The sequence below is a fragment of the Nicotiana sylvestris genome, chromosome 3 (genome assembly GCF_000393655.2).
Source record: "Nicotiana sylvestris chromosome 3, ASM39365v2, whole genome shotgun sequence".
Taxonomy (NCBI): domain Eukaryota; kingdom Viridiplantae; phylum Streptophyta; class Magnoliopsida; order Solanales; family Solanaceae; genus Nicotiana; species Nicotiana sylvestris.
Genome location: NC_091059.1, coordinates 218,084,261 through 218,108,269, shown reverse-complemented (window position 1 = coordinate 218,108,269; position 24,009 = coordinate 218,084,261). Strand labels below are relative to the sequence as shown.

General features: G+C 37.7%; 1 protein-coding gene across 1 annotated transcript; it reads right to left on the bottom strand.

Annotated features, from left to right (window-relative positions):
- Nucleotides 1-277: 277 nt before the first annotated feature.
- On the bottom strand, nt 278-16,113 carry LOC104213376 (uncharacterized). The gene is made up of 24 exons (XM_009762878.2): nt 15,665-16,113; nt 14,420-14,779; nt 13,626-13,755; nt 11,897-12,072; nt 10,519-10,592; nt 10,313-10,348; nt 10,121-10,211; nt 9,987-10,046; nt 9,004-9,268; nt 7,887-8,086; nt 7,641-7,742; nt 7,257-7,367; nt 6,008-6,073; nt 5,825-5,923; nt 4,732-4,965; nt 4,266-4,388; nt 4,024-4,110; nt 3,070-3,381; nt 2,733-2,920; nt 2,549-2,651; nt 2,324-2,469; nt 1,370-1,449; nt 980-1,155; nt 278-693 (listed from the first exon to the last, which is right to left on the bottom strand). Exons 1-24 carry the CDS (start codon nt 16,040-16,042, stop codon nt 538-540), a joined length of 3,753 nt encoding a protein of 1,250 aa, XP_009761180.1. The 5' UTR covers nt 16,043-16,113; the 3' UTR covers nt 278-537.
- Nucleotides 16,114-24,009: the final 7,896 nt, after the last annotated feature.

The window sequence follows — 24,009 nt, the reverse complement described above, 5'->3', positions numbered from 1 at the left end:
AAGGTTATTGTATACTGAGTTCTTGGAGTGTAAACAAAACAGTTTTGTATATGTTGCCAAGTAGTGTGTGATCAACCAACCCTTGACTGTAGTTTTCATGTCTACTGGGAGCATAGTTTCTCCATCTTCCAATTACTGTACCCTTGGATTGAAGGAACTTGTTCACAGTATAATTATGGACATTAGTCTTGGATGAAGCATGGGAGTAACAAACTGGAGATCTGGGGAGCATGATTACCATGGCAACCTGCGTTTGATAGCTGGACTAATTATGGAGTGAAAGGTCGAAAGGCGCATTATTAAGCGCAAACAACCCCAATATAAGATCAAATTCATAGATACAGGTATCTCGATCAAGAACCGGTATGACAAGGATTATGATAGTGCAATTCATTTGCTTCTTCTAGTCTTATAATATACTAGCCCACTCACATTTCCTTATTTCTTCAAGAAGAATAAGTGTAACATCCCAAAATTTTTTACAACTGGTTCTCTTCATGACTGAGGTAAGTTATGCAGCGGGCAGCACGTCATTCATTATGACGCCTCACCTAAATCATCATTAGTGCTAGCCTTCAACTCTGAATTTCCTCGTTCTTGGCTTCCATTGCTAATAGAATATGAACTCCCTGGAACATTCACTAGAAGTTCATCCTCATCCTTGTTCTTTTCAATGTCAGAGTGCCGTGAACCCTGAAATACATAGCAAAATAGAAAAAGAACTTACATATGATATAAGTGGCAAAAAGCCGCACATAAGATTGTCACATCAATAGGCCAAACATGATTTAAAGGTTAATTAATTTGCAAATACTTCCAACTCATTTGGATAAATATCTGTACGTTTCCCCCATTATAATTTCCTCAGATCCTTACCTAAATGACAATCTAGCTGACCAGATGAGAGTTCTAATAACAAATGGAGCGTAAGTTAATAAAGCTACACATGATTTAACCAGTGAAATCTAGAAAAGCACACCTCTGCTTCATCCACTTTCTGCTTGGGTTTCTTAGTACTTTTGAGGTTACTCATGACAGCTTTGAGTTTCTTCTTTGCCACAAGTCTGGTCAAACGCCGTTCTGTATGTTGCGCGGCAGTGATATCAGCATGACAAGCAACACATAGTGTCCTCATGTTCTCTAGCCTACATTCACCTGCAAGAATTTCAAAAGACAAGAAGCTATGGGTGTGGACTACAGTGGAAAGAGGAAGCTGGAGGGTGAGGGGAAAGAGAGGAAAATTTGCTACCACAGAAAATAGAAATGAGAAGAGAGAGTTGAAAGAACCAGAGATTATCTGGGTAAATCTATCAAGAACTCCAAGAGGATGACCCTCGAACAAAAAATTTGCAAGTGCCTAATTATTTACCTCCCCCTTGATATACAGGTATTATGTGATCCGCATGCCATGCATTGCCATCAATAGGGTCCTGAACAAGTTTTTGAAATCTGCAAAGTGCAAGAATTAATTGGTATTCCAGCAAATACATCGAGTGCAGCAAAATGGAGTAGATAGTTCTTTTGTGTATTTGCACTAGCCCTCCCACCCTTTTTCAAACTTTCTAGTTTGACCAAGGGTATTGTGATGTACAGGGGACTGTTTAAACAAACGAGAACTGTTCAAGTAGTTAAACTCCCCAAAATCTTAACATATATGCTTGAAGTTAATTATATGTTATATGTGTGCGTGTTTTGGGGGGAAGGGGGCAATTTAAGCACATAAGAACTGTTAGGTAATTAAACATCTCAAGAGCTCCGTTTGTTTAATGTGTAGTATTAAAGTGAAACTGTAAACCATCGAGGTATGTAGTTCCTAGATCAGTAGACTGGCATTACTTTCTATGTTCTTGAAGAACAGAATGTCTTAGGATAGATCCTTCCCTCTAACAAAAACCGATATGTATGTTATCAATAGCTGAAGATATCCATGATGAATTTATACCAAAAACTCAATATACAAATAACATCAGAAAGGAAAAAGAAATAAAACAAAATGGTTGAATAAGGACTAAACAGACAAAGGGAAGAAAATGAAACTAGTACCAGGAGGAACACAAAGAATTAACTTAAAAAAGAAGGCACAGGAAAATGGATTGTTCCTTGTTACGCACAAGCTACACATTTTGCTTAAACATAAAACTGACACTGGCTCGTCAATTTCTCTTTCTTGAGATGGTTAGTAGAAATTTAAATCAAGCCAACGACTGCCTCGACACACATGTATTAATTTTACATACATGTACACACTGAAAAGCAAGCTATTTGATTTAAAAAAACTAAGACCTTGGCATGTAAACCATGTAATTCTAATCTGTAAACTTACAATTTCTTACGCTTTGCCAAATTTGGGGCTACTTTGGCAATATACTCTTCACGACTCTCAAATGACAATGGTCTGATGCGCTCCACAAGTTTGTGGCAGTCTAGACGGCAGTTTGTGCAAATGCCATGCTCAATTTGGAAAAGCGCCTAAAAGTATCAGGGATCAATTAAAGGGTTTCTTGCAAGTGTAAAACTCGTTTTAGTAAAAATACAAGTAAAAACATACATTACGAATTGATGATTTATTAGTTCTAAGGTGATACTCCTCGCAGCAGTTCAAGCTACAGAAGAGATCCTCAAAGTAGTCCGGAGTTTGGGCATTGCTATTCCTGAACACGAAAAGTCAATGAAGCATTAGTGACCCAAAAATTGTCCTCCTCATGTTTTCCAAAATGATACTTTGAACTCACCTGCAAGGAGTTTGACAAAGCTTGCAGAGTGGTTCATCCTTGTCAGACCACCCCTGCATGTATATCTTCTCTTGCTTCCCTTTCCCAGTACAAAGATGGACCTTCCTCCAGACAGCGTTTGGTGGTAACGGATAGCTAATTTCGTCCAAAGGTGTTGTCCTCCTCTTACTTCTACCTTTCAGCAGTCCCTGAAAGAAAAGCCCATTACATGTTAAGCACAGTTCAAAACCTTCCAACCCTGACGAGTCAAAACAGATGTAAGCAGAGGTAGGTCACTAATGAAAGGTCAATGATTGGTGAACAAACCCAAAGACAAAGAAAGAAGCAAATAACATACCCCATTATCGTGGTTAAGGTTTTCATTTAAATAGGACAACTCAACAGATAATGGAAGTTGCAAGGCCTTTCCAATTAATTTCCTTCTTTCGATAGCACTCAACTTGCTCCATTCTTTGAGAAATTCCACTAAAGCGTACCGACAACTCATATCATCCTTGATATTGTTATAAGCTGTTTTCTCGGCTTCCTTTAGAGGAGGCAGTATATGATGAACTTCCTCTGGCCGGAAATTCTTAAAAAGTGGTTTTGGCCTGGAATCAATTCCAGGAATACATGAGTACAGGTGAATCCTTCCTGTATATTGGCTGACCTGAAACCATAGAAGTCCAAGCACACAACAAAATCAAAACTAACTCAATTCCAACAAAGCAAACTACAGATTTACCACCCCCCCCCCCGGGGGGGGGGAAGAACTGCTTGTTACCAGTATGTCCGATTAACAATGCATTGTAACGCAATATCCTAAAGCAACATACAATTTCTTATTCTTTTCTTATTGGCTGACCTGAAACCATAGAAGTCCAAGCACACAACAAAATCAAAACTAACTTCTTATTCTTTTCTTACCATTTTTCAAGATCCAAGCAGAACTAAGGCGTTCAAAATACAAACCTTCACCTATGTCAACACCAATTTCTTATTCTTTTCTTATTATTTTTAAGAACAGAAATGATCTTAAAAAAATGCAAAGCAACATAAAGAGTTTAGGAGTCCAAGATAATAACCATCTGCCACGCAAGAAAAGTGAATAAATTCCATTCATATCAAGCAGTAAGCACTCTATTACGAAGGTAATGAGCTTTATGCTGATCTGTAAATTCATCAACTTGGAACATTGTAACTCTCGTAACAGCCAAAGCCTCATCCCCGCAATCCTTCCCAACATTTAAGCTGGTTTTGGGGGGGGGGGGGGAAGTGGTACTGATTTTAAATAAAATCTATATAACTTTACCTCAAAGCGGAGCGATTCTACTTGGACAGAGCTGCTTGTTACAAGTATGTCTCCATTTACTTCTAATTCAGGGGATGCACCCTTTCCCTACATTCTCAAATTCATGAGTAACAGAGTAAGTGTGGTTCCACATAAACATCCAAAAACCAAGAAAGGAGTTAGAGTTGTGGGTGCAGAAATAAAGATTAAAAGTATGATAAATTTTTCGTATAAAACGAGAGATCCAGCCATCCAGGTAATACCTCCTCATTAAAGTCCTGATTTCTTGCTTCATTAACATCTATACAATGTGAAGAAGTAAAGTCATCATCCGAAACTTCAGCCCCACAAGAAGATCCTTCATGCCCTAAGGTGGAAGTAGTGCTCTTCCCATTATACAGACAAGCCAAAGAAGGCCAGATCATGCAAAATCAGAAATAAGAGGCATGTCGAGTAAACCAAACAGTAGATTGGTCACATAAAAATGCAATTGAAGCTCTTCAGAGCATGCAATTTTTTGGACTAATTCTTTGATATCACTTAAATCTTAAGCTAAATCAAAGCAAGTAGCTTTCAAAAATCTTTTCAAGCCAAAAAAAAAAAAAGGAGAAGCTAGTGAGATCATGGGTTAAAAATGAGGTGCAGAGTGGACAAAGGTAGCTTCTGTAGATTGTTGGGGCTTTAATGTAGTATAGATATTAATAGGCGCCTGGCCGATGCAATACCTACCGTATAATGGAGGTCTAATTTCGATAAGAATGAACTAGTTCCATCCTGTTTATCATCAACCCAGTGTGTATCACAATGAGCTTCAACAGGATCTGAATCTAGATGAATGCCTTGTCTTTCAGTTACTGTTGGTTTTGCTCGAGCAACTTCACCATTTCCTGCATTCTCAGTTGTTAAATGCTCACTCTTCTTTTCTCTGACATCCATTTCCTCAAGGTAAGAAACATCAGCAACCTATTTGTCAGACCAAGCTTACCATCAATAGACAACAAAAGCATTCGCACCAAAGTTCAAGGACAAAATTATGCTAATAACGCCAAACTGGAGGAATAGACCTTACTGTCACTTTTCAACAGAAATACAGCTAACAATACTGTCAGGATTACACAGTGTAGGTGTCAGTTGCATATACATTTTGAGTTTTATAAAACAGTACCAAATAACGCCCCATTAAAGGCACCTATATAAGGGGACTAGAGTATGAACAAATACCTTCAGAGGATAAAACAGTCTACAGATCTAAATCTCCACTTGATTAGAGAAATAAACTACATGTTCAGGTTGCCCTGTTTACCTAAGTAGATCTAAGAATATGAGTCTGACTACAAGAAAATAGAGGGAGACCAAGTCCTCCCTCAGCCAACCCCAACAATGAGAAAGTACCAAAACCAAAAAATTACCACTTTCACCAATATGCGTGATTATCTCGCATTTTCTGCACCAGCTTTGTGAAATGATTAAATGATTACTGCCTTTATCTTCTATTTGATATTAGGCACATACAGATTGTATCTTGGCAAAGAGAAAATGATCATTCAAAGGGTTCTTGGTAAATCCCCATATTGTGCTCTTGATTGAAAACTCTCCACCTGCAAGTGTTTGTTATTGAGCTTCCCCACCTCAGTTGACTTATGTCATAAGTTAACTTCTAGATTCAATATTTTCTTCTGTTAAATTGTAGGCTTTTAAATTTAAGTAAAGACAAGAGCATGGCATTTTGCAAGGCTTGTTATGATTGTTAGGGACAACCATGCAATGCACAAAATGAATGAGCATGAAAGTGATCTATGATATTAATCTTTTCCAAGAATACCTCTATTGCCTGTACAGCGTCATACTTCCCATCCATTGTAGATGAAACTTGACGCAAACTCTTATTAAGATTTTGCCATCGAGACTCATCTGAAGTATCCTGGTTACAAGGCATTAAGAAAAATTAGCAAAAAGAATTTCCCAAGTGAAACTCTCACAGAATATATATTAAACAGAAAGTCACCTTTGCAATAAAAATATATACATTTACTCCCTTTGTTTGCCCTTGTCTATGAGCTCTGCATTCGGCCTACAAATGGTTAGACTGCATATAAGCATCAACCAATCAGACAAGAACTAACTACTTCAATCTTTAGAAGATCTTGCAAAAAGAACAGGGCACTGGATGTTGGTATTGATAATGGAGAATAATCTGGAACCCAAGCATGTGACCAACAACAAGGGAAAATCGAAATTGAGCATGGAGATCCATGTTAGGAACATTCACTATCGACAAAAGTGTCTAATATTGGTACACGTCAGTTATGCAGAAAATTTTAAGGGCTACCTTTCCTAGGATCATCATGTTTACCTTGGTGATATAAAAGTTTATGCTCTGGCTTCATTAATGTGCACGAGCCCTGTGTGGCATGCCATTCATGCTTGAGAACAACCTATGTTAAGACAATATGCTTAGTGGGATTCTGTAGTATTCAATTGGTGATGGTACATCACACAATCGCAATTTTGTTTAATTCTCAACTCACCAGTTAGAGAAGTGTGCAGGATAAAGTGAAGTATTAGGTTCCAAGGGAAATTATAAAATCGTGGATCAGTTCACTCATTGCCAATAGTCTTAAAGTAATGCTTTATGCACTTTTCTGGGTTGAGCATTCCTGGGAAAGATGTAACGAAGCATTCACTACACGGAAAAGAATTCACACAACTGCCCCAAAGGGTTACCACAGAGATTCATCGCACCAGACAAAACGGGTGTTAAGAGCATTGGTCAGATATACAACTCCATTTATCCTTCACTAGACAGGCACCCAATGTGTGTGCACCATTTTTGAATTCGTAAAGCAGTTCTAAATCTGCTGGAGAAGAAAGAGAAGTTGGGAAAAAGCAAAACATAGCGCAACGGAGCAGAAATAGAGATCTCACTTTTCAATAGGATGACCTATCTAATCTTCTTTCCTTGGGGAGGTGAGATAAGGATACGATTGGAAATAAATGAAAAACAGGGTTTCACTGAAAGAGTTTTACCGATTTACACCTCTGCCTAATAGTAGAGATGGCTCAGTAACGATTTGAGAGCAAAATTCAAGTGTTAAACAACTTAGCCTCTTTACAGAAAAGTTACATATATATTCAAATGCAACCATTGAATTGAATGAGAGCAAAAGAAAAAGAGTAACAAGTAGATTAGACTTCTAAGTAAATAATTTTCTCCACTGATACAATATATTGATATTGGGGTATAACAGATTCACCTGTTGCATGTGAGCTGGTTTTGTTGGCAACTCCAAGAACACCACATGTTGCGCTGATGTTAAGTTAAGTCCAGATCCACCAGAGAGTATTCCAACAAGCGCAATCTTAACCTGGTAATCAAAAACAAAACAACTCAGCCAAACTGTCTTCCTTTCAAGTGCACAACTCTATCCAAATTAATGGCAAAAACACAGAGCAAGCAACACCAATATACAAAAGAAAGAAACAGACTTGCATCCAATGATAGCCATTTCATCCATGAGATTATAAATGCTGCTTACGCTTTTGATTAGTATCATATAGGCAGGCAAAGCGATTTGTTTCGACTGCCTAAGTTACCAGTAATAATGAACTCCAAATTATCTGGAGCAGAATATACGAACCTCATTTGCTGATTGGAATGATTGAATAGCTAACTGCCTATCACTTGACGATGCATTTGCATCAACGCGAATATAATCAATATTTTTTTGACAAAGAAACTCCTACAAAAGTGACAATAATAATGGGAGCAAGTCAAACCAAGAGAAATTTGATGAGTTAGTTGATACAGCAAAAAGAAGTGTGTAATTTGTCCATGCAAATAGACATGTGAAGTCTATTTTAACATGCATTTCAAGGGATTTCACCTGTACACCATCAAGAACTATATGGTGATGAGCAAATATTATCATTTTATGACAACTGCGGCTTGCTTCCGTTGTTTCTTCACCATCCAATTCTGTAATGATAGGATGTATAGAGAGCCACTCGAAGAATCCTGGCAATTTTGCAATGCCAAGCGCTTCGTCATAGAGCTCTCTTAAAGATCTGCAAGAGCCAGTATCATCTGACAAAAAGACAAAAAGAGCAAGTATATTAAACCCATTAGGAAATACAAATGTCACAAGTAGCTCCTTTTTTATAAGGTAAATAATTCTATTGATATTGGGGAAATCCCCGTACACAAGCAATATACCAAAGAGTAGAAAGTCCACATTAAACATGATTCTTTACAAAAGCCACTTAATCATCAACACAAACCGGGAATTCAAGGGTGCACCAAAAGGAAACTAGAGAGAAGAGGCTATTCCTCAAATATAGAAAATCATTCCCAGCCCCCTCAAACACCTTTCTATTTTTCTCCTTCCATACCACAAAGAGCTAGGGCTGCGACATCCCATGCTGAGGGTCTTATCCATGACGCACACTCAAAAGCTTGTCAAAATAGCCCTAGTTTTGCATCCATTTGCCTCTATTGCAAAAGGTGCTGCAATCCTTTGAGAAACTAAGGTCCTCATAGTTACTTTACCGTCAAAAGGTCCATATAGTACTGTGCATGATGTCTCATCTTCTACCTATGATAACATTCTTCCAGTTGTAATTCCTCCACTTAGCAAATCCACATCAGTTTCAACTGACACTGACATTATTTTCCCTCTAGAAAGTTCAAATTCACCAGAGGACTTAAGTTACATTTAATTTATTTTATTTTTGCTTATTATTCTCTTTGGATATGTCTAATAGGCCATATGTATCCATATTTTAGATTTGGTGACAAATTGTGTTCTCTTCAGTCTTCCCCATTTAAGGAAGCTGACAGATTCATGTATAAGGTACAGATTAAGCCTAATAAACAATAAATTGACTATTGCTAGTTGTTTTTCTCACAAAACGTAACTACTGGGAAAATTGGATGAAAGGGACCAAGGAATACCACCAAACAACAGAATCTAGTTTGAACATCTAGGGTCATTTATAACATACCATCAACTCTTTCAGGAGTTTCCAGTTGCACATCTTCAGTAACAAACTTTAAATCCTCAAAAGCTTTCCCTACATCTTTAGCACATGAGTCATCATTGATTACACCTTCAGCCTCGTTGGCACCACAGTTCCCAGAAGCTCTGCCTTTCAACAAGTCAACGGTAGCCACTGCCTGAGAAATATCTGATTTTTTTAAAGTCAAACTTATAATTTGGCGCCGCAAGGGTGGTAACTGCAAAAGCACATGCTCCTTCAAACGACGTATCTGGATGATACAAATAAATGAAGAATAAGAGCTAAGTCTTCAATATCTGGAGGGAAATAAAGTAGCAGGGAAAAAAGGAAATAATAGTGCAGCATATCTAATAATAATAGTGCAGCATATCTAACTGCAGATGCTGATTATCTCAGCATAGAAAGCATTCTGTAATAATAGCTTGTGTACATGAATACATAATACTCCCTCCGTGCCAAACATGACGACCCACACACTGTCTTGAGAGTTAAAAGGCTATTCCTCAACCACAATTTTTTCAATTATTCTTTGTATTTTTAAGGTCTATGTGTCAGAGAGAACATCACATACATTTCTTACAGAATTTAATGTATTTATGCATATTGAGGAAAAAAATAATCAATAGTTCAGGTTGTTGAGAATTTTAAGGTAGAACTACATCCAGAATCCTTACTTATTGGTTGTCATCAGCAACAACCTGAACTTCACATATTGGAAAAATATTATCAAAAATTACACACTTTACCAAATGAAAGTGCCATCATTAGATATCAATCTCAACTGTACAGCAATCTTCTGTTTGACAAAAATGAAATAGTGGATAGTAAACCTACTGACAGCAGCGTGACATGAGCAGTTTGACATCATGTACTTACAAGTCGCTGAGAGATTGAAGATGAGGACAAAAACAACGTACATCACGAAATATACAATGAATTGAAGCAACAAAGGAGCTACAAGGCCATACCATTACAGTTTGCTTCAGCAACACATTTAACTCCTCCAAGCGAACCCCCTTTGAGAAATCCTGTGAAGACCAAACCATGAACATTTTCCAGTGGGATTTGCCTCTCATTCAATATTTGAAGGAACAAGAGTCACCTGGAAAACCTTCCCTTGGCAGCCATGAACAAATCTAACCGAACAGTAAGTCTTTGCAAAGTCATATTTAGTCTTTCCAAGTAAACCGGGCCTAGGTGAAACCAAGAAAGAAGTATGAGAAGAGAATTAATGACCATCGAAAATCAACAGAGTAAAAGGAACTCAGAGAAAATGGAGAAACAAGTAACTCACCATAAGATATTTATCTGATGAAAAATGTCATAAGGCCTACGAGCATTTAGGGAAACAGGAAACAGGCATCAGAATGCAATTGACATATGCAGAAAATTGCCATAATCGAAAAGAAACAAAGTACATTAGCAAGTTAAGACTGCCCTCAAAGGATAACTAAACTTCAAAGATCATGCATCAATAAAAGTGTCAATACATGCTACAACCTTGACAAAGATGGAGTCCCAGATAATAGAATTACATGCTTGGCCTTTGTCGCAACATCAAGAACAGTTGTTATCTGTCAAACAACAAAAGAGAACTCATATGCAGTAAAACAAACAAGTATTGGCTATGCACAGTAACTGATAATGAAAAACGTTGATAATTGGAAGTGCATCCGCTAAAAACCCGAAGTTCCAAATTCATGCATCATGCCTCATAAACATCTTGATCCTTTAATGAAGAGAAAGCATCACCCCTTCTTTAATTGAGAGTTTTGTGCCTCTCAAAAGTTTGTTCTATATATGCATCTCTAAGACTCTAACCTACCATAAAAATTTATTTCTTGACAAATGTCGTATCTGATACAGAACCAAGATGGCAAGTCTGAGACTTCTACCCCAAACTTGACAAGGGCTCTCCATTTACTTCTTTATCAGCAAGTATACAAAAGTTGTGGCCTTGTAGTGGGTTAATTCGTTGCTTATGAGTCCATCAAGTCGGTCTTGAGGCTTGTGGTGTAAATGTCCATATCTATGACAACAACAATATACCCAGTAAAATCTCACTAGTGGGGTCTGGGGAGAGTGAGTATATGCAGACAAGGGTAGAGAGGCTATTTCCGGAAGACTCTCGGCAAATTTCCATATCTATGACAACCTCAAAATTTTGGAGTGGAGAGTAAGCAGCTGATAAATCTTTGACCCATCAGTAAAAACTGAAGAGCTTTGACGGTCTTCATACACCATTTTTGAAAAGTATTCAATTAACAATTTTTTCTCTTTAATCTATTTAGGGGTTTTGACTCCGCATCACCAATATCTATCATCACTAGAAAATAGAGCAACTCTTAACACAAATGATCCTGTGTTCAACCCTGATAAACTGCAAAGTGGATTTTCAACTCAGTTTTATGTTTGATTTAGAAAAACCTAAACTGGAAATCAAGAATATAAGCACATGCAGTATAAAGGAAGACTATATGGGTAATAACGTCATAGCTTTTCCCATGTTAACCAAAAGATTTTTGTCTTTTGCGTCCCACTTCAGTCATGTTTTTCGCTTCTAATTCCTAAGTCTTTTCTATTTGATGTTGACTAATTGTTTTTTTTTGAAATCAAACACAATTTCATCCTTTCACCAACTAAGTGACTCGTGAAAAATTAGTATTTAGTGGAAAGGTTCTAATGCCACTAATCAAATGTTTAGAGATCAATACCCCAACTTTTTACACCTCAACCATCAATTGGTATTATCGTAATCAGTAAATGGTTAGACAAAGAGCTAAATATATTGAAGTAAACACTTATTTGACTAGTTACTTAAAAAATAACTTGATCTTAGTTATCTAAAGATTATTTTTTCTCAGAATGGACTTTGTACCTCGTCATTTTCACATGCTTTCTTTGTGCAACGCAAATTATGTGATTCATCCACAACCAAGGTGGCCCATTCTTGTTCCACTATGTTCCTCCTCAAGCGACGAAGCATCGTATATGATATCACCACAACCCTTGGACATTTAGGTAAACGTGCAGGATTGTCTTTGTGACCAAACACTAGATGAAAAAGATGAATACATAAAAATCGAATGTAAGACATAAAACTAGAAAAGGCAAAAAGCCTAGAAGGACATCCTAGTTAGTCATGCTAGCTCTAAATGAATCAATTTACAGTTAGATAATTCCTAAACGAGGAACTCAGCAATATATTTGTTGTTTATATTCAACTCAAATATAGTTAACAACAAAGTTGTTTTCCAGCAGAACTTGATATATAAAAAAGACCCACAGAACAAAGGGAAATAAATTATTATTTTTAATCAGAAAAAAATCCATCGAAACAAGGGGGAGAAATAGATTCCATAAAGATAATAAAGAAATGATTTTTTTAATGACAAGAGAATCATGTTCAATGCTTTCTTTAGGTTGGGATCAACAAATGATTAATTTTTGTACACAGAAAAATGAGAAGAGGTCTGTTCATGCAGCATAGAGTCTGATTAAGGGTTCAGTGTTTCATTTATAGTCCCTAGAAGCTTGCCTTTCGATACGACCATTCAAAGAGTTAAACTATCCAAATAAGGGTGAGAACGCAACTCTTATTCTCCCAATGAAAGTAAAGTAGGTAAACTAAATGGATAAAAATTTTGCCTAACTAAACCTGCCACCCGGGCCATAGAAAGGGTGGTATCTAAAACCATTCACTGCCATTCAAGACTCAGCCTTTTTCGAAGAAACAATCCATACAACTCATCCAAAAGTTACTCAAGAAAAATATACTATAAGAGCTATATACCCGTTAGATAACTAAAAAGAACTCTACCTGCGGCAAAACTGAAACAAACTTCCATTAGTTCACTCCTAGAGATAAAGGACAGTGGTCAACAGTAAAGGGAGCGGACTCTTCAATTTTGATGTCATACCCGTGTCGATACGATGTGGGTGTAGGTGTGAGTGTGGGTCTGGGATCTGTACGGGATCTGGTCAACTAATTTTTGGGTACTTTGACCTAGCTCAACGGAGAAATTCTAGACAGATACAATGATTTTTGAAATCAAAACAAAAGCTAGAGTGAAATTGAAGAAAATGCAATATCTTGTATATACAAATTTCTATGTCAATCCTTTTCCTTTTATCTCCTTCTCGGATTCTCCTCTTGATTGATATATCTCCTTCTCGGAGAATACCTTGTAAGTTTTTCACATAATTTTTCATAATTCAGATAATTTTTATAACTTTTAGATATTTGAATTATCTTTAGCCGAATACCTGCACCCGTATCCGTACTCGGATGTCTATCCCCGAAGTTTAATATTTAGATCATGAAGTAACCCATATCAGATATGTGCACCTGAGTCCGATCAACTTAGGGTCACTAAATAGACTTACATCAATTCCTTCTTCACTAGTATGTTCCCTCTAATTATCATACACCACAAAGTCCTACTTTAGGATTTGTAAATCAACAAATACATGACAACAACTTTTATATCGTTAATGACTATAACTTCTCCATGCACTCATCCCTAGTCATCACTTTTCATAGAGAGAAAAAGGGGAGATAAAGGAAGAGAATGGTTATTAGTGATGGACAATTTTGAAAACAGTACCCAGATGGATATCAGAAGGTAAACAAGGAAGCCAGCGCTCCAGTTCTTCAGCCCATGGATATCTCAAAATAGCTGGGCAAACTATGAGCATAGAACCTTCATCCATGAAAGAACTTGCAATGGTGATAGCCTGAATACAAAAATGTGAGTTAATATTCGAGGAGAAACTATTTTGTGAAATATCAACCTACAGAAGAAGGTATTGAATTTAGAATATACTAGATTCAAAACACTCAGTTTAAGGCAAAAATGTGCAAGGAGACGCTCACACATTAAGACACATACAAAAAAGAAAGAGAATTGTAGAATTAATTCAATAGATCCTCCGAAGTACAAAAGTCTACAACCAATATAGAAGATTGATTTCATTGACGACCACAACAAGAAACTTAGAACTGAGAGCTTTGGCAACCCAACCCAATCTATGGCACCAAGCGCCATACGGAGGAATTTGCCATAGCCCAGAAGTTGTCATCTTTAGTATCAGTCAAGAACATACTTAAGTATTCCAGTTATTTCTTCCTTAATTTTAGCGTAACTTCTACCAAATTTATTCCTGTCAAATTTGAGTTAGTTGAGTAACGATCAAGCCAAATCAAGTATCAGAACTTGAAAAAAATAGTTTAAGACTATAGCTTTTCATATAATAGCTGAATGGAGAAAAATCTATCCTACAATGAGTTACACATGTTAGAAGTGCACTCAACAACAAAGGTCGCCCGTCTTCCTGAACAGCTAGTTACCTCAGATATACATAGACAGTAATATTCAGTTATCTATTTCAGCAACATTACCTGGATCGTTTTCCCTAGTCCCATCTCATCTGCAATGAGACATCGACCGCCCCTTCTCAATCCAAACCGAACACCTTCAAGCTGAAAAGGATGAAGTGTATCCAACAATCTTTTAGGAAGTTTGCTGATCAAATCATCAACCTTCTCATCAGGAAGATGCTCCGGCCTACAAGGTATCCATCGACCTGCAGCGGATGAATGAGAAAGTCTCTCGACTACATTGAATGTTCCCCAAGGGATCTCTTCACATTCAATGCTTCTAGAGTTCTTTAGAGACTTCAGAACTGCTTCATAGTCTCTAACTTGATAGACACAAGCCTTTCCCCCACTAGTCGTTTGAGTGTAATGCGACAGCGCCACCTGATCAGATAAACTAACATGGTTGAGTTCCTGGATTAATATCTTGGACTGCTAAAAGATAAAGGCTTCAGACAATTTCACAATTTGCAACAAAGGAAACAGATTACCAGTAAAATTACTCAATCCATCAATTACTAGATCAACGGCATAGAAGCTTTGGATTCAATTAAGAGTTAAAGAGAATGTTCCTTTAAATAACGAGAGAGAAATCCTACACCCCGAAATTTGACAATGCTTTCAAAGGGCAAATGAGAGATGATGATGTCATGTCCTACGTCGACCTACATATGCATAGGTCGATAGGCGTGAAACTATGGTGAATGAAGGTGTTAAAAGGAGACGAGGTAGACCTAAAATTACATGGAAGGAAGTTGTCTCGAAAGACTTCTTTAGATCAATGCATACTTAGCTAAAAATATGGCACAATGGAAGAAAAAGGTCCATATAGGTTGTATCTAGTGGAGAATATGATCTAGTCTTGTTAGAAAACTTATAATATTATTGCTATTATTACAATTATTTATATATATCTAACTTATTTTTCACTTTCACTGGTATGATGATACATGAGTTGAGCGTAAAGGGACAAGTGAGGATTCATATAGCCGACCACAACTTGTTTGGGACTGAGGCATAGCTGTTGGCCAATTATTTGAAGGAATAAATGAACATATAAGCCCACAAAAAGATTAAATATCGACTTACACTAGATGTCAAATAAACAGAAAAAGATAAATCAACTTGGCATACATCAATCTAACACAAAACCGATCCTATCAGTTGAAAGTCTTGCAACCCAACATAGGATTTCACATGAACTACGAGTCCAATGAAGACATAAATGTAGGCTATAACTAACATAGTATTGTGAGAAAAAGTTCTTACACATGAGAGGCAATCTCTGAGTTTTTCCATACATTGTTGTTCACCGGGATAAGTAAATCCTTCCAGGGGCGCGGGAGTGACAGAGAATGAGTCCGGTGAGCAAATTTCAAGCCTGGCCCTAAACTTTTGTGGTGGAGGACTAGGGGTGCAGGGCATGGGAGGTGGGTTGAGGGGAGAGGGAGTTTGAGGCTTATGGAAAGAAACATTAGTGGGCAAAAGGGAGATCTTTCTGCATTTGAAATGCTTCCAAGAGTCTTGGTTGGGTTCAGTGAGTCGGGTTCTGCGCTTCGCTAAGGCGGCGAGACGATTGGCTTCGGCTCGCTTTCTCTGCTCTTCAGATATCTCTTCTTCAGCTTGTTCTTCTTCTCCCTTCTCCATTTTTCTCTCCGATGGGTGAGAGGAATTAGTGAAGATGAAAACCGCGCGGCATTCTTGTTTCTTGATTTCTTTATTTCTTTATTTGTTTTCTTTTTATAATAATTTGAACCGCCTTGCGTGGGTTTGGTCATTCAAAATTGGGGAAGTTACATGATATATCCGTTTATAAAACTCAATATACCTAAGTTTTGAAATTATATTAAATATTCTAAAAATATCATACGGTATAACTCCATATATTCTAAAACATATCACGATATTCTACTTTGGAATTTAATTCAAACCTAACTTACTATATATTCTAATTTAGAATAAAATATTACAACTAAACAGACCATAATATTTTAAGTTGGAATATATTATTTAAACTAAAGATACCACAATATTCTAATTTGACAAATCTAAACCTAGCTTACCCTAATATTCTAACGAAGAATACAATATATTTTAATTTGGAATATATTATTCAAAATAAAGATACCACAATATTTTAATTTGAAAAATCTAAACTTAGCTTACCCTAATATTCTAATGAACAATACAATATCCAAACTAATTAACATACCATAAGATTCTAAAAAAATATACTAAGTCTATCTTGCCCTCACATATATTCCACGTGGCTTTATGAGTCTTCCGTTAGTGATGAAGGGCATATACGAGTCCATTTGTTGACGGCAAGGGCAGAATAGAAACCAACTTTTAACGGAGGGCTAGCCTGTCCTATTTCATATAGTAAAAGGGCATTTTAGGCCCTTTTCCGTTGATGTAATAGCGCGGGCTAACCAGTTTTCGAACTGGTAATTAAAAAATAATCAGCGTTTGCAAAGTCATTAAAAAATAGTCATTATTTTGCTGCATCACAAAAAGTTCTAGCATAATATACTGGAGATTGGAATTTGGAGCACTTGTGTATGAACTCCAGTATATTATGCTGGAATATTTTTCGGATTTTGAGCAGTGTTTTCGTTCAGATTTATCTTTACATGAAAAGTGACTAAATTTCGATTACTTTTGAAACTGTGGCTATTTTTCAATGATCATTTGTAAATTTGGCTATTTTAAAATTTCTCCCAAGTTTGATTTGCCAGAGCCCATCTTCGAACTTGTACATATTGGTCCAGGAGTGTATCTCGGGAGTTTTATAGTGCACCTGAATCCATACTCCCTTCCCTAGATCATATATAGTAATATTATATCTTTAAAAAAAAATTAAATAAACATGCGTGCATCCAAACTCAAAATATCATATAATGTGGTAGTTATTACGTGCACCTCTTCAATTTTTCTATAACACTACTTCGATGATGATGAGTAGTTATTGGAAAAATTTCTTGAGTATGATCGTACGTAATCATTACATTGAAATTTAAATTTTTATTGACTGTTCTTTTCGTTATAAATAATTCAAGAATCCTGAAAATAGGTTACAATGTATGGTTTGTACGTGATCTTTTCTCCTTTGTATTCCAATGGAGTGGTAATTTGGAAATAATAACTACCAAAAAATTCAAATTATTGTAGCACATATGATATAACCAACAAATACAAGATTAGGAGGAGAAAGAAAATTTTAAAAAACTAAAGATTTTGTAGTTGTGGCAGTCTAAATAAAAAGGAAATTAGAGAAAAAAAAAGGGGGGGGGGGGGGGGGCTGAATAAAATAGGTGCTGATCGATAGAACATTTGATTCAACCACATCAGTTCATATTCTACTTCTTTGCCTAAAAAGTTCTATCATGTATAGCCTCTGAAACAACTAGGAAAAGAAGTGGATAAATAATTTTTAAACCGAATAGGTGTACAATTATAAATCACAAATTGAAAAGAAGGTTTCATAAAGAAGCAATCAATTTTGTAAAGCATAAAGGTTTTTTATGTTCCTTTAGTTTCATTCAGGTTTCTGCTTGTAACTTGTTTATTACTATTAATTTTTTTGTTTAATTAATTAAAAATTATAGAAATATAATACTTTTTGGGGTGATCTTTTAACTTTTGGCTCTCACTTGTTTCATGGACAAAACTGGAATATCAAAAGTTAAAAGTGTTTTTAATGAGGCAAATAAGGAGCAACACTTGTTAAACTTAAAGTTCTGTCAATGAGACAAGAGAAATAAAATTTAAGACTATCTACTTTGAAAGATATTTGTGTACTTCCCCCATTTTTATGTGATCCGTTTGTAATGTTATGCCTTATGGGCCAATCAAGCCCGACTATTGAGGTCAGTGGGCTATTTGGAGCTAACTCAAAAGTCCCAATTTAAATGGGCTGTAAAAGTTATAGCGTTAACCTAGATAGTCGTCTACCTAATCTCTTAAACTGTAACGATTCGGTCGGTCGTTTTGAGAGTAATAGCCCCGATCCCCTATTTATTGCTTTTCCGTATCTTTTTTTGCTTATGTGACTTGCCGGGAGGTTTTGTTTGTGGTTTCGGAGTGATTTGGGACGCTTAGTCCCTAAAACAGAAGCTTAAGTTATAGGATTTTGACCATAATCGGAACTGTATGAAGACGACTCCATAATAGAGTTTCATCAGTTCTGTTAGCTCCGTTGGGTATTTTGGACTTGGGAGCGTGTCCGGATTGTGAATTTGAGGTCTGTAGCTAAATTAGGCTTGAAATGACGAAAGTTGAATTTTTGAGAAGTTTGACCGTGAGTGGACTTTTTGATATCGAGGTCAGATTTCTATTCCGGAAGTTGGAGTAGGTCCGTAATGTCGAATATGAATTGTGTGCAAAATTTGAGGTCAATTGGACGTGATTTGATATATTTCGTCATCGGTTGTAGAAGTTTGAAGTTTTAAAGTTCATTGAGTTTGAATTGGAGCGTGAATCGTATTTTTAGCATTGTTTGATGTGATTTGAGGGCTCGACTAAGTTCGTATAGTGTTTTAGGACTTGTTGGTATATTTGGCTGAGTCCCGGAGGCATCGGGTGTGTTTCAGATCATTTTCGGATTCATTTTTGACTTATGAGAAATTGCTAAAGCTTTTGAACTTCTGGTGTAATCGCACCTGCGGTGAGGTTGACCGCAGTACGGACACGTACATGCGTGAGGTCAAGCGCAGAAGCAGGATTTGAATGGGTGGCTAGGGGTGGCAGGTGCGAGGGAAATGCCACATCTGTGAGCCCGCAGATGCGCTAAAGGATCCTCAGATGTGGAGAGTGAGCTGGAAGGGGAAGTCCGCAGAAGCGGACAATTGTCCGCGGGTGTGCACACGCAGGTGCGGCCACTTGACCGCAGAAGCAAGCTTTGGTGTCTTAAGTCAATTTCGCACTTGCGATAGAAATTTTGCAGGTGCGCCTGAGGGTCTGCATGTACAAGATCACTGGGCAGAAAAAGGGAAATTACGAGGGTTTGATCTCATTTTCACTTTGGGACTTTGAGAGGTCGTATTTGGGCGATATTTTGGGAAATTTTCAGAGGAAGCTATTGGATAATGATTCTTATCTCATTTATGGTTATATTCCATTAATCTATAGTTGAATTCATCATTTAATGCAGGATATCGGGGTCGGAAAGTCGTGGAAAAGGCATTCTAAGTGATTGTTTGAGCTTGGTACGAGGTAAGTGGCTTGCCTAACCTTGTGTGGAGAAAATCCCCTTAGGATTTTGGTACCGTTGTGATACTTCTGTGATATGTGAGCGCCGTGTACACGAGGTGACGAGTGCGTACACGGGCTAATTATTGTAAAATTCGGTTATTACTGAGCAGTAACCTATTTTATCGTAAATGAGTTATTCAAGCATGTGTAGTTATCATGTTTAGCCTAATATCGCATGTCTACGTGTTTTAAATGCTTATTTGAACTCTCTACAGCATTTTTAGTTGATTTCCTGCTTTTTTTCCTTGACTTGTACGTAGTCTTAAAATGTAGGATTTCTTGCTGAAATTGTTATTTCATTGATTTCGAGCTTTGTGTTTACTTTTGGGACTACGAGGCAGTACCTCGGGAGATCCGTTGTCGCATATTTATTTTTGGGACTACGAGATAGTATCTCAGCAGATTCCCCGATGTATGTTTACTTTTGGGACTACGAGGCGGTACCTCGGGAGATCCCCTATCGAGCATTTACTTTTGGGACTACGAGACGATAATTCGGGAGCGCCCCTGTCGTTATCTCTATGTGTTGTGCTGTTATTTTGCTGTAAGATTCTCCTTGTTTGATTCTCAGCCTTTTCACATTATTATATTATTGTCTTACTTATTATATACCAGTAGGGCCCTGACCTGACCTCGTCACTACTCTACCGAAGTTAAGCTTGACACTTACCGAGTATCGTTGTAGTGTACTCATGCTACTCTTCTGCATATATTTTATGTGCTAATCTAAGTACCTCTTATCAGCCCCGCTATTAGTTGCGTGCTTGCTGCTGCTCCGGAGACTTCAAGGTAAATCTGCCAGCGTCCACCGACCTCGGAGTCCCCCTTTCTCCCTTTTATATTGTTCCTTCTTTATTTATTCTAGTTATCGATGTATAGAACAATTAAACAAATTCATAAAGCTTGTGACTTGTGGCTACCGGCTTTTGGGAATATTGTTTTACCCGAGTGTTGGTTATTGTACATGCCAAACGGCATTTTATCATTTTGGTAGTGGAATGTAGAGGTGCAAGGAAAAGTGGAAACCAAGAAAGCAGCGTATATGAAGCTAGTGGAAAGTGCAGACAAGGAGGAGAAGAGAGCGAATGTGGAGCATTATAAGTTGGCTAAGAAAGAGGCGAAACTAGCAGTTACGGCGGCCAAAAATGCAGCTTTTAGTCATTTGTATGAGGAACTCGAGGGCTGAGGTGGGGATAAGAGGTTGTTCAGGTTATCCAAGGCATGAGAAAGAAAGGCGCATGACTTGGAACAAGTGAAGTGCATCAAGAACGAAGAAGGTAGAGTTTTGTTAGATGAGGGGCTTATCCGTCTGAGATGGCAAACCTACTTCTATAGTCTCTTGAACGAGGAAGGGGACATGAGCATTGTTCTGGGTGATTTGGAACTCTCTGGGAGTCGTTGTGACTTTGGATATTGTAGGTGGATTAGAGTTGATGAAGTTGAGGGGGCTATGCATAATATGAGTAGGGTCAAAGCGACCCGACCAGATAAAATCCCAGTAGAGTTTTGGAAGAGTGAGGGCAAGGCATGCTTAGAGTGGCTCACTAGGTTATTTAATGTCATTTTTAGAACGAAGAAGATGCCCTAAGAGTAGAGGTGGAGTATGATGGTTCCTGTATACAAGAACAAGGGTGATATCCAAAATTTCAATAACTATCGGGGTATCATGCTGCTTAGCCATACTATAAAAGTCTGGGAGAGAGTGGTAGAGCTAAGGATGAGGAAGAAAGTGTCTATTTTCGAGAACCAGTTTGGGTTTATGCGGGGGCGTCCGACTATAGAAGCCATCCACCTTGGTAGGAGATTGATGGAGCAGTATAGGGAGAGAAAGAAGGACTTGCATATGGTGTTGATCGACTTAGAAAAGGCGTATAATAATGTTTCAAGAGAGGTTTTATGGAGATGTTTGGAGGCTAGAGGTGTACCTATTACCTATGTTAGGCTGATTAAGGACATGTATGATGGAGTAAAGACCCGAGTGAGAATGTTAGGTAGGGACTCGAACAATTTTTTTGTTATGATGGGTTGCATCAGGGGTCGACACTCGGCCTTTTTTTGTTTGCTCTGGTGATGGACGTACTGACGTGCCACATCCAAGGGGAGGTGCCATAGTGCATGCTATTTGCAGATGATATTGTACTGATTGACGAGGTGCGAGACGGTGTGAATGCACAATTAGAGGTATGGAGGCAGGCCCTGGAATCTAAAGGTTTTAAGTTGAGTAGGACCAAGACAAAATATTGGAGTGTAAGTTCAGTGGCGAGACTCAATGGGGGAAGGGGAGGTAAGGCTGGACTCGCAGGTCATCCCTAGGAGAGGGAGTTTTAAGTATCCTGGGTCTATTATTTAGGGGGATGGGGAGATTGATAAAGATTTCACACATCGTATTGGGGTGGGATAGATGAAATGGAGACTCACTTCCAGTGTTATATATGACAAGAAGGTGTCACCGAAACCTAAGGGTAAGTTCTACAGAGTGATGGTCAGAGCAATATTGTTGTATGGGCTGAGTGTTGGCTAGTCAAGATTGCTCATGTCCAGAAGATGAAGGTAGCAGAGATGAGGATGTTGAGATGGATGTGCGGGCACACCAGGTTAGATAGGATCAGAAATAAGGTTATTCACGATAAGGTGGGTGTGGCTCCTATTGAGGACAAGATGCGGGAAGCGCGTCTTAGGTCGTTTGGTCATGTGAGGAGGAGGAGCACAAACGCCCCGGTGAGGAGGTGTGAGAGGTTGACATTGGAGGGCCTACTGAGAGGTAGAGGTAGGCCAAAGAAAAGGTGGGGAGAGGTGATTAGGCAAGACATGGCGCAACTTTAGCTGACCGATGACATGCCCCTTGATAGGAAAGTATGGAGGCAGAGTATTAGGGTAGTAGAGTAGGTAGTCTTGAGTGTTCATAACAGTAGTATTGGCACACAATCTCGCTTTCTGTAGGCAGTAGGTTTTTATGACTAACCGTGATTTTCTTTTATTGTGGATTACCTTATTACCTTGTTGTTTTTATTCTGCTTTTATATGGCTTTTGGTACTGTCCCTTATTGTCTATATTTTCATTAATGTGGTTCTTACTTTCTTAAGCCGAGGGTCTATTGGAAATAGCCTCTCTATCTTCACAAGGTAGGGGTAAGGTCTGCGTGCACACTATCCTCCCTAGACCCCACAGTGTGGGATAAGACTGGGTATATTGTTGTTGTTGTTGTTGTTGTTGTTGTTGTACATATTCATCAATATCCATATGGTGAATATCTCTTTCAAGGAGAAAGTTATACCATTATGGTCATGGTCAAAATAATTATAGGCAAAATATGTTGATTTTATTACTTTTGCCCTGTATTAATATTTTGGCATAATCACAATAGGTACATGATCAATGACCATTCATGCCATAATAATAAAATTATTTTCTTATTTCATCTCAAACCTATTTCTAGAGATTAGTGTGGTATATCCACTACCACTAGCACGTTCATATTCTTCCAAGAATAAATATGTATTCACAAATTACATGTTGTCACATACACATTATGAATAGACCATAATCATCTATATGTGCTTTACAAAATCTCATGTCAAATCGATGACACATATTATTTTCACAAGTGAAGGATTATTTTGAGAATCCTTATTATTGTCATTACCACAATGATGACGATTATAATTTTGTCTATTGCCACGTCCACATCTATTGATACCTTCACGATAATAATTTTGTCTCTTTCAGACTTATCACATATTGGTACCACATTCTCTTAAGGAAATGAGAATGAAGCAAATTCAATGGGACGGATTTCAACTTCTTGTGACCATAACCATATATGAATTTGATTGTCACGATCCAAATTCTCCCTCCATGAATTATCATGATAGCACCTAGTCTCTACGACTAGGTAAGCCTAACATTTGCGAAAAATGAAATGAAAACATAAAAGTTAACAACTAACAATAACAGATAATTTAAATAAACATTTGAGATGTCGTTCGGCATATACAATAATCAACTCTCGAAATATACACGAACTCTCCCAAGACCCGGAACACCGTAAGTCATAAGCTTCTAAGAATTTCTAAATGTTCTATACATCAGTGTTTAAAGAAATAAGAGAAGAATCAAAATAAGGGAATAGAGGGGGACTCCGAGGTCTGCGGACGTGGGCAGATGTACCTTGAAGTCTCCAAAACAACAACGACTGTGCAACTAAAAGCGGGGATGGTAGGAGGTACCTGGATCTGCACACGAAAACATGTGTTAAAGAGTAGCATGAGTATACCATAACAATACCCAGTAAGTGTCAATCCTAACCTCGATCGAGTAGTGACGAGGTCATGTTAGGGCCCTACTAGTAAAAGAGTATATA

Bases quoted from the DNA above. Each gene is read 5' to 3' on its own strand.
- LOC104213376 (XM_009762878.2), bottom strand. From the start codon at position 16,042: ATGGAGAAGGGAGAAGAAGAACAAGCTGAAGAAGAGATATCTGAAGAG. The intron at 4,111-4,265 runs GTATTACCTGGA...TTGAGAATGTAG, and splicing joins ATCAGGACTTTAATGAGGAG to GGAAAGGGTGCATCCCCTGA. The intron at 2,921-3,069 runs GTATGTTATTTG...CTTTTCTTTCAG, and splicing joins ACCTTAACCACGATAATGGG to GGACTGCTGAAAGGTAGAAG.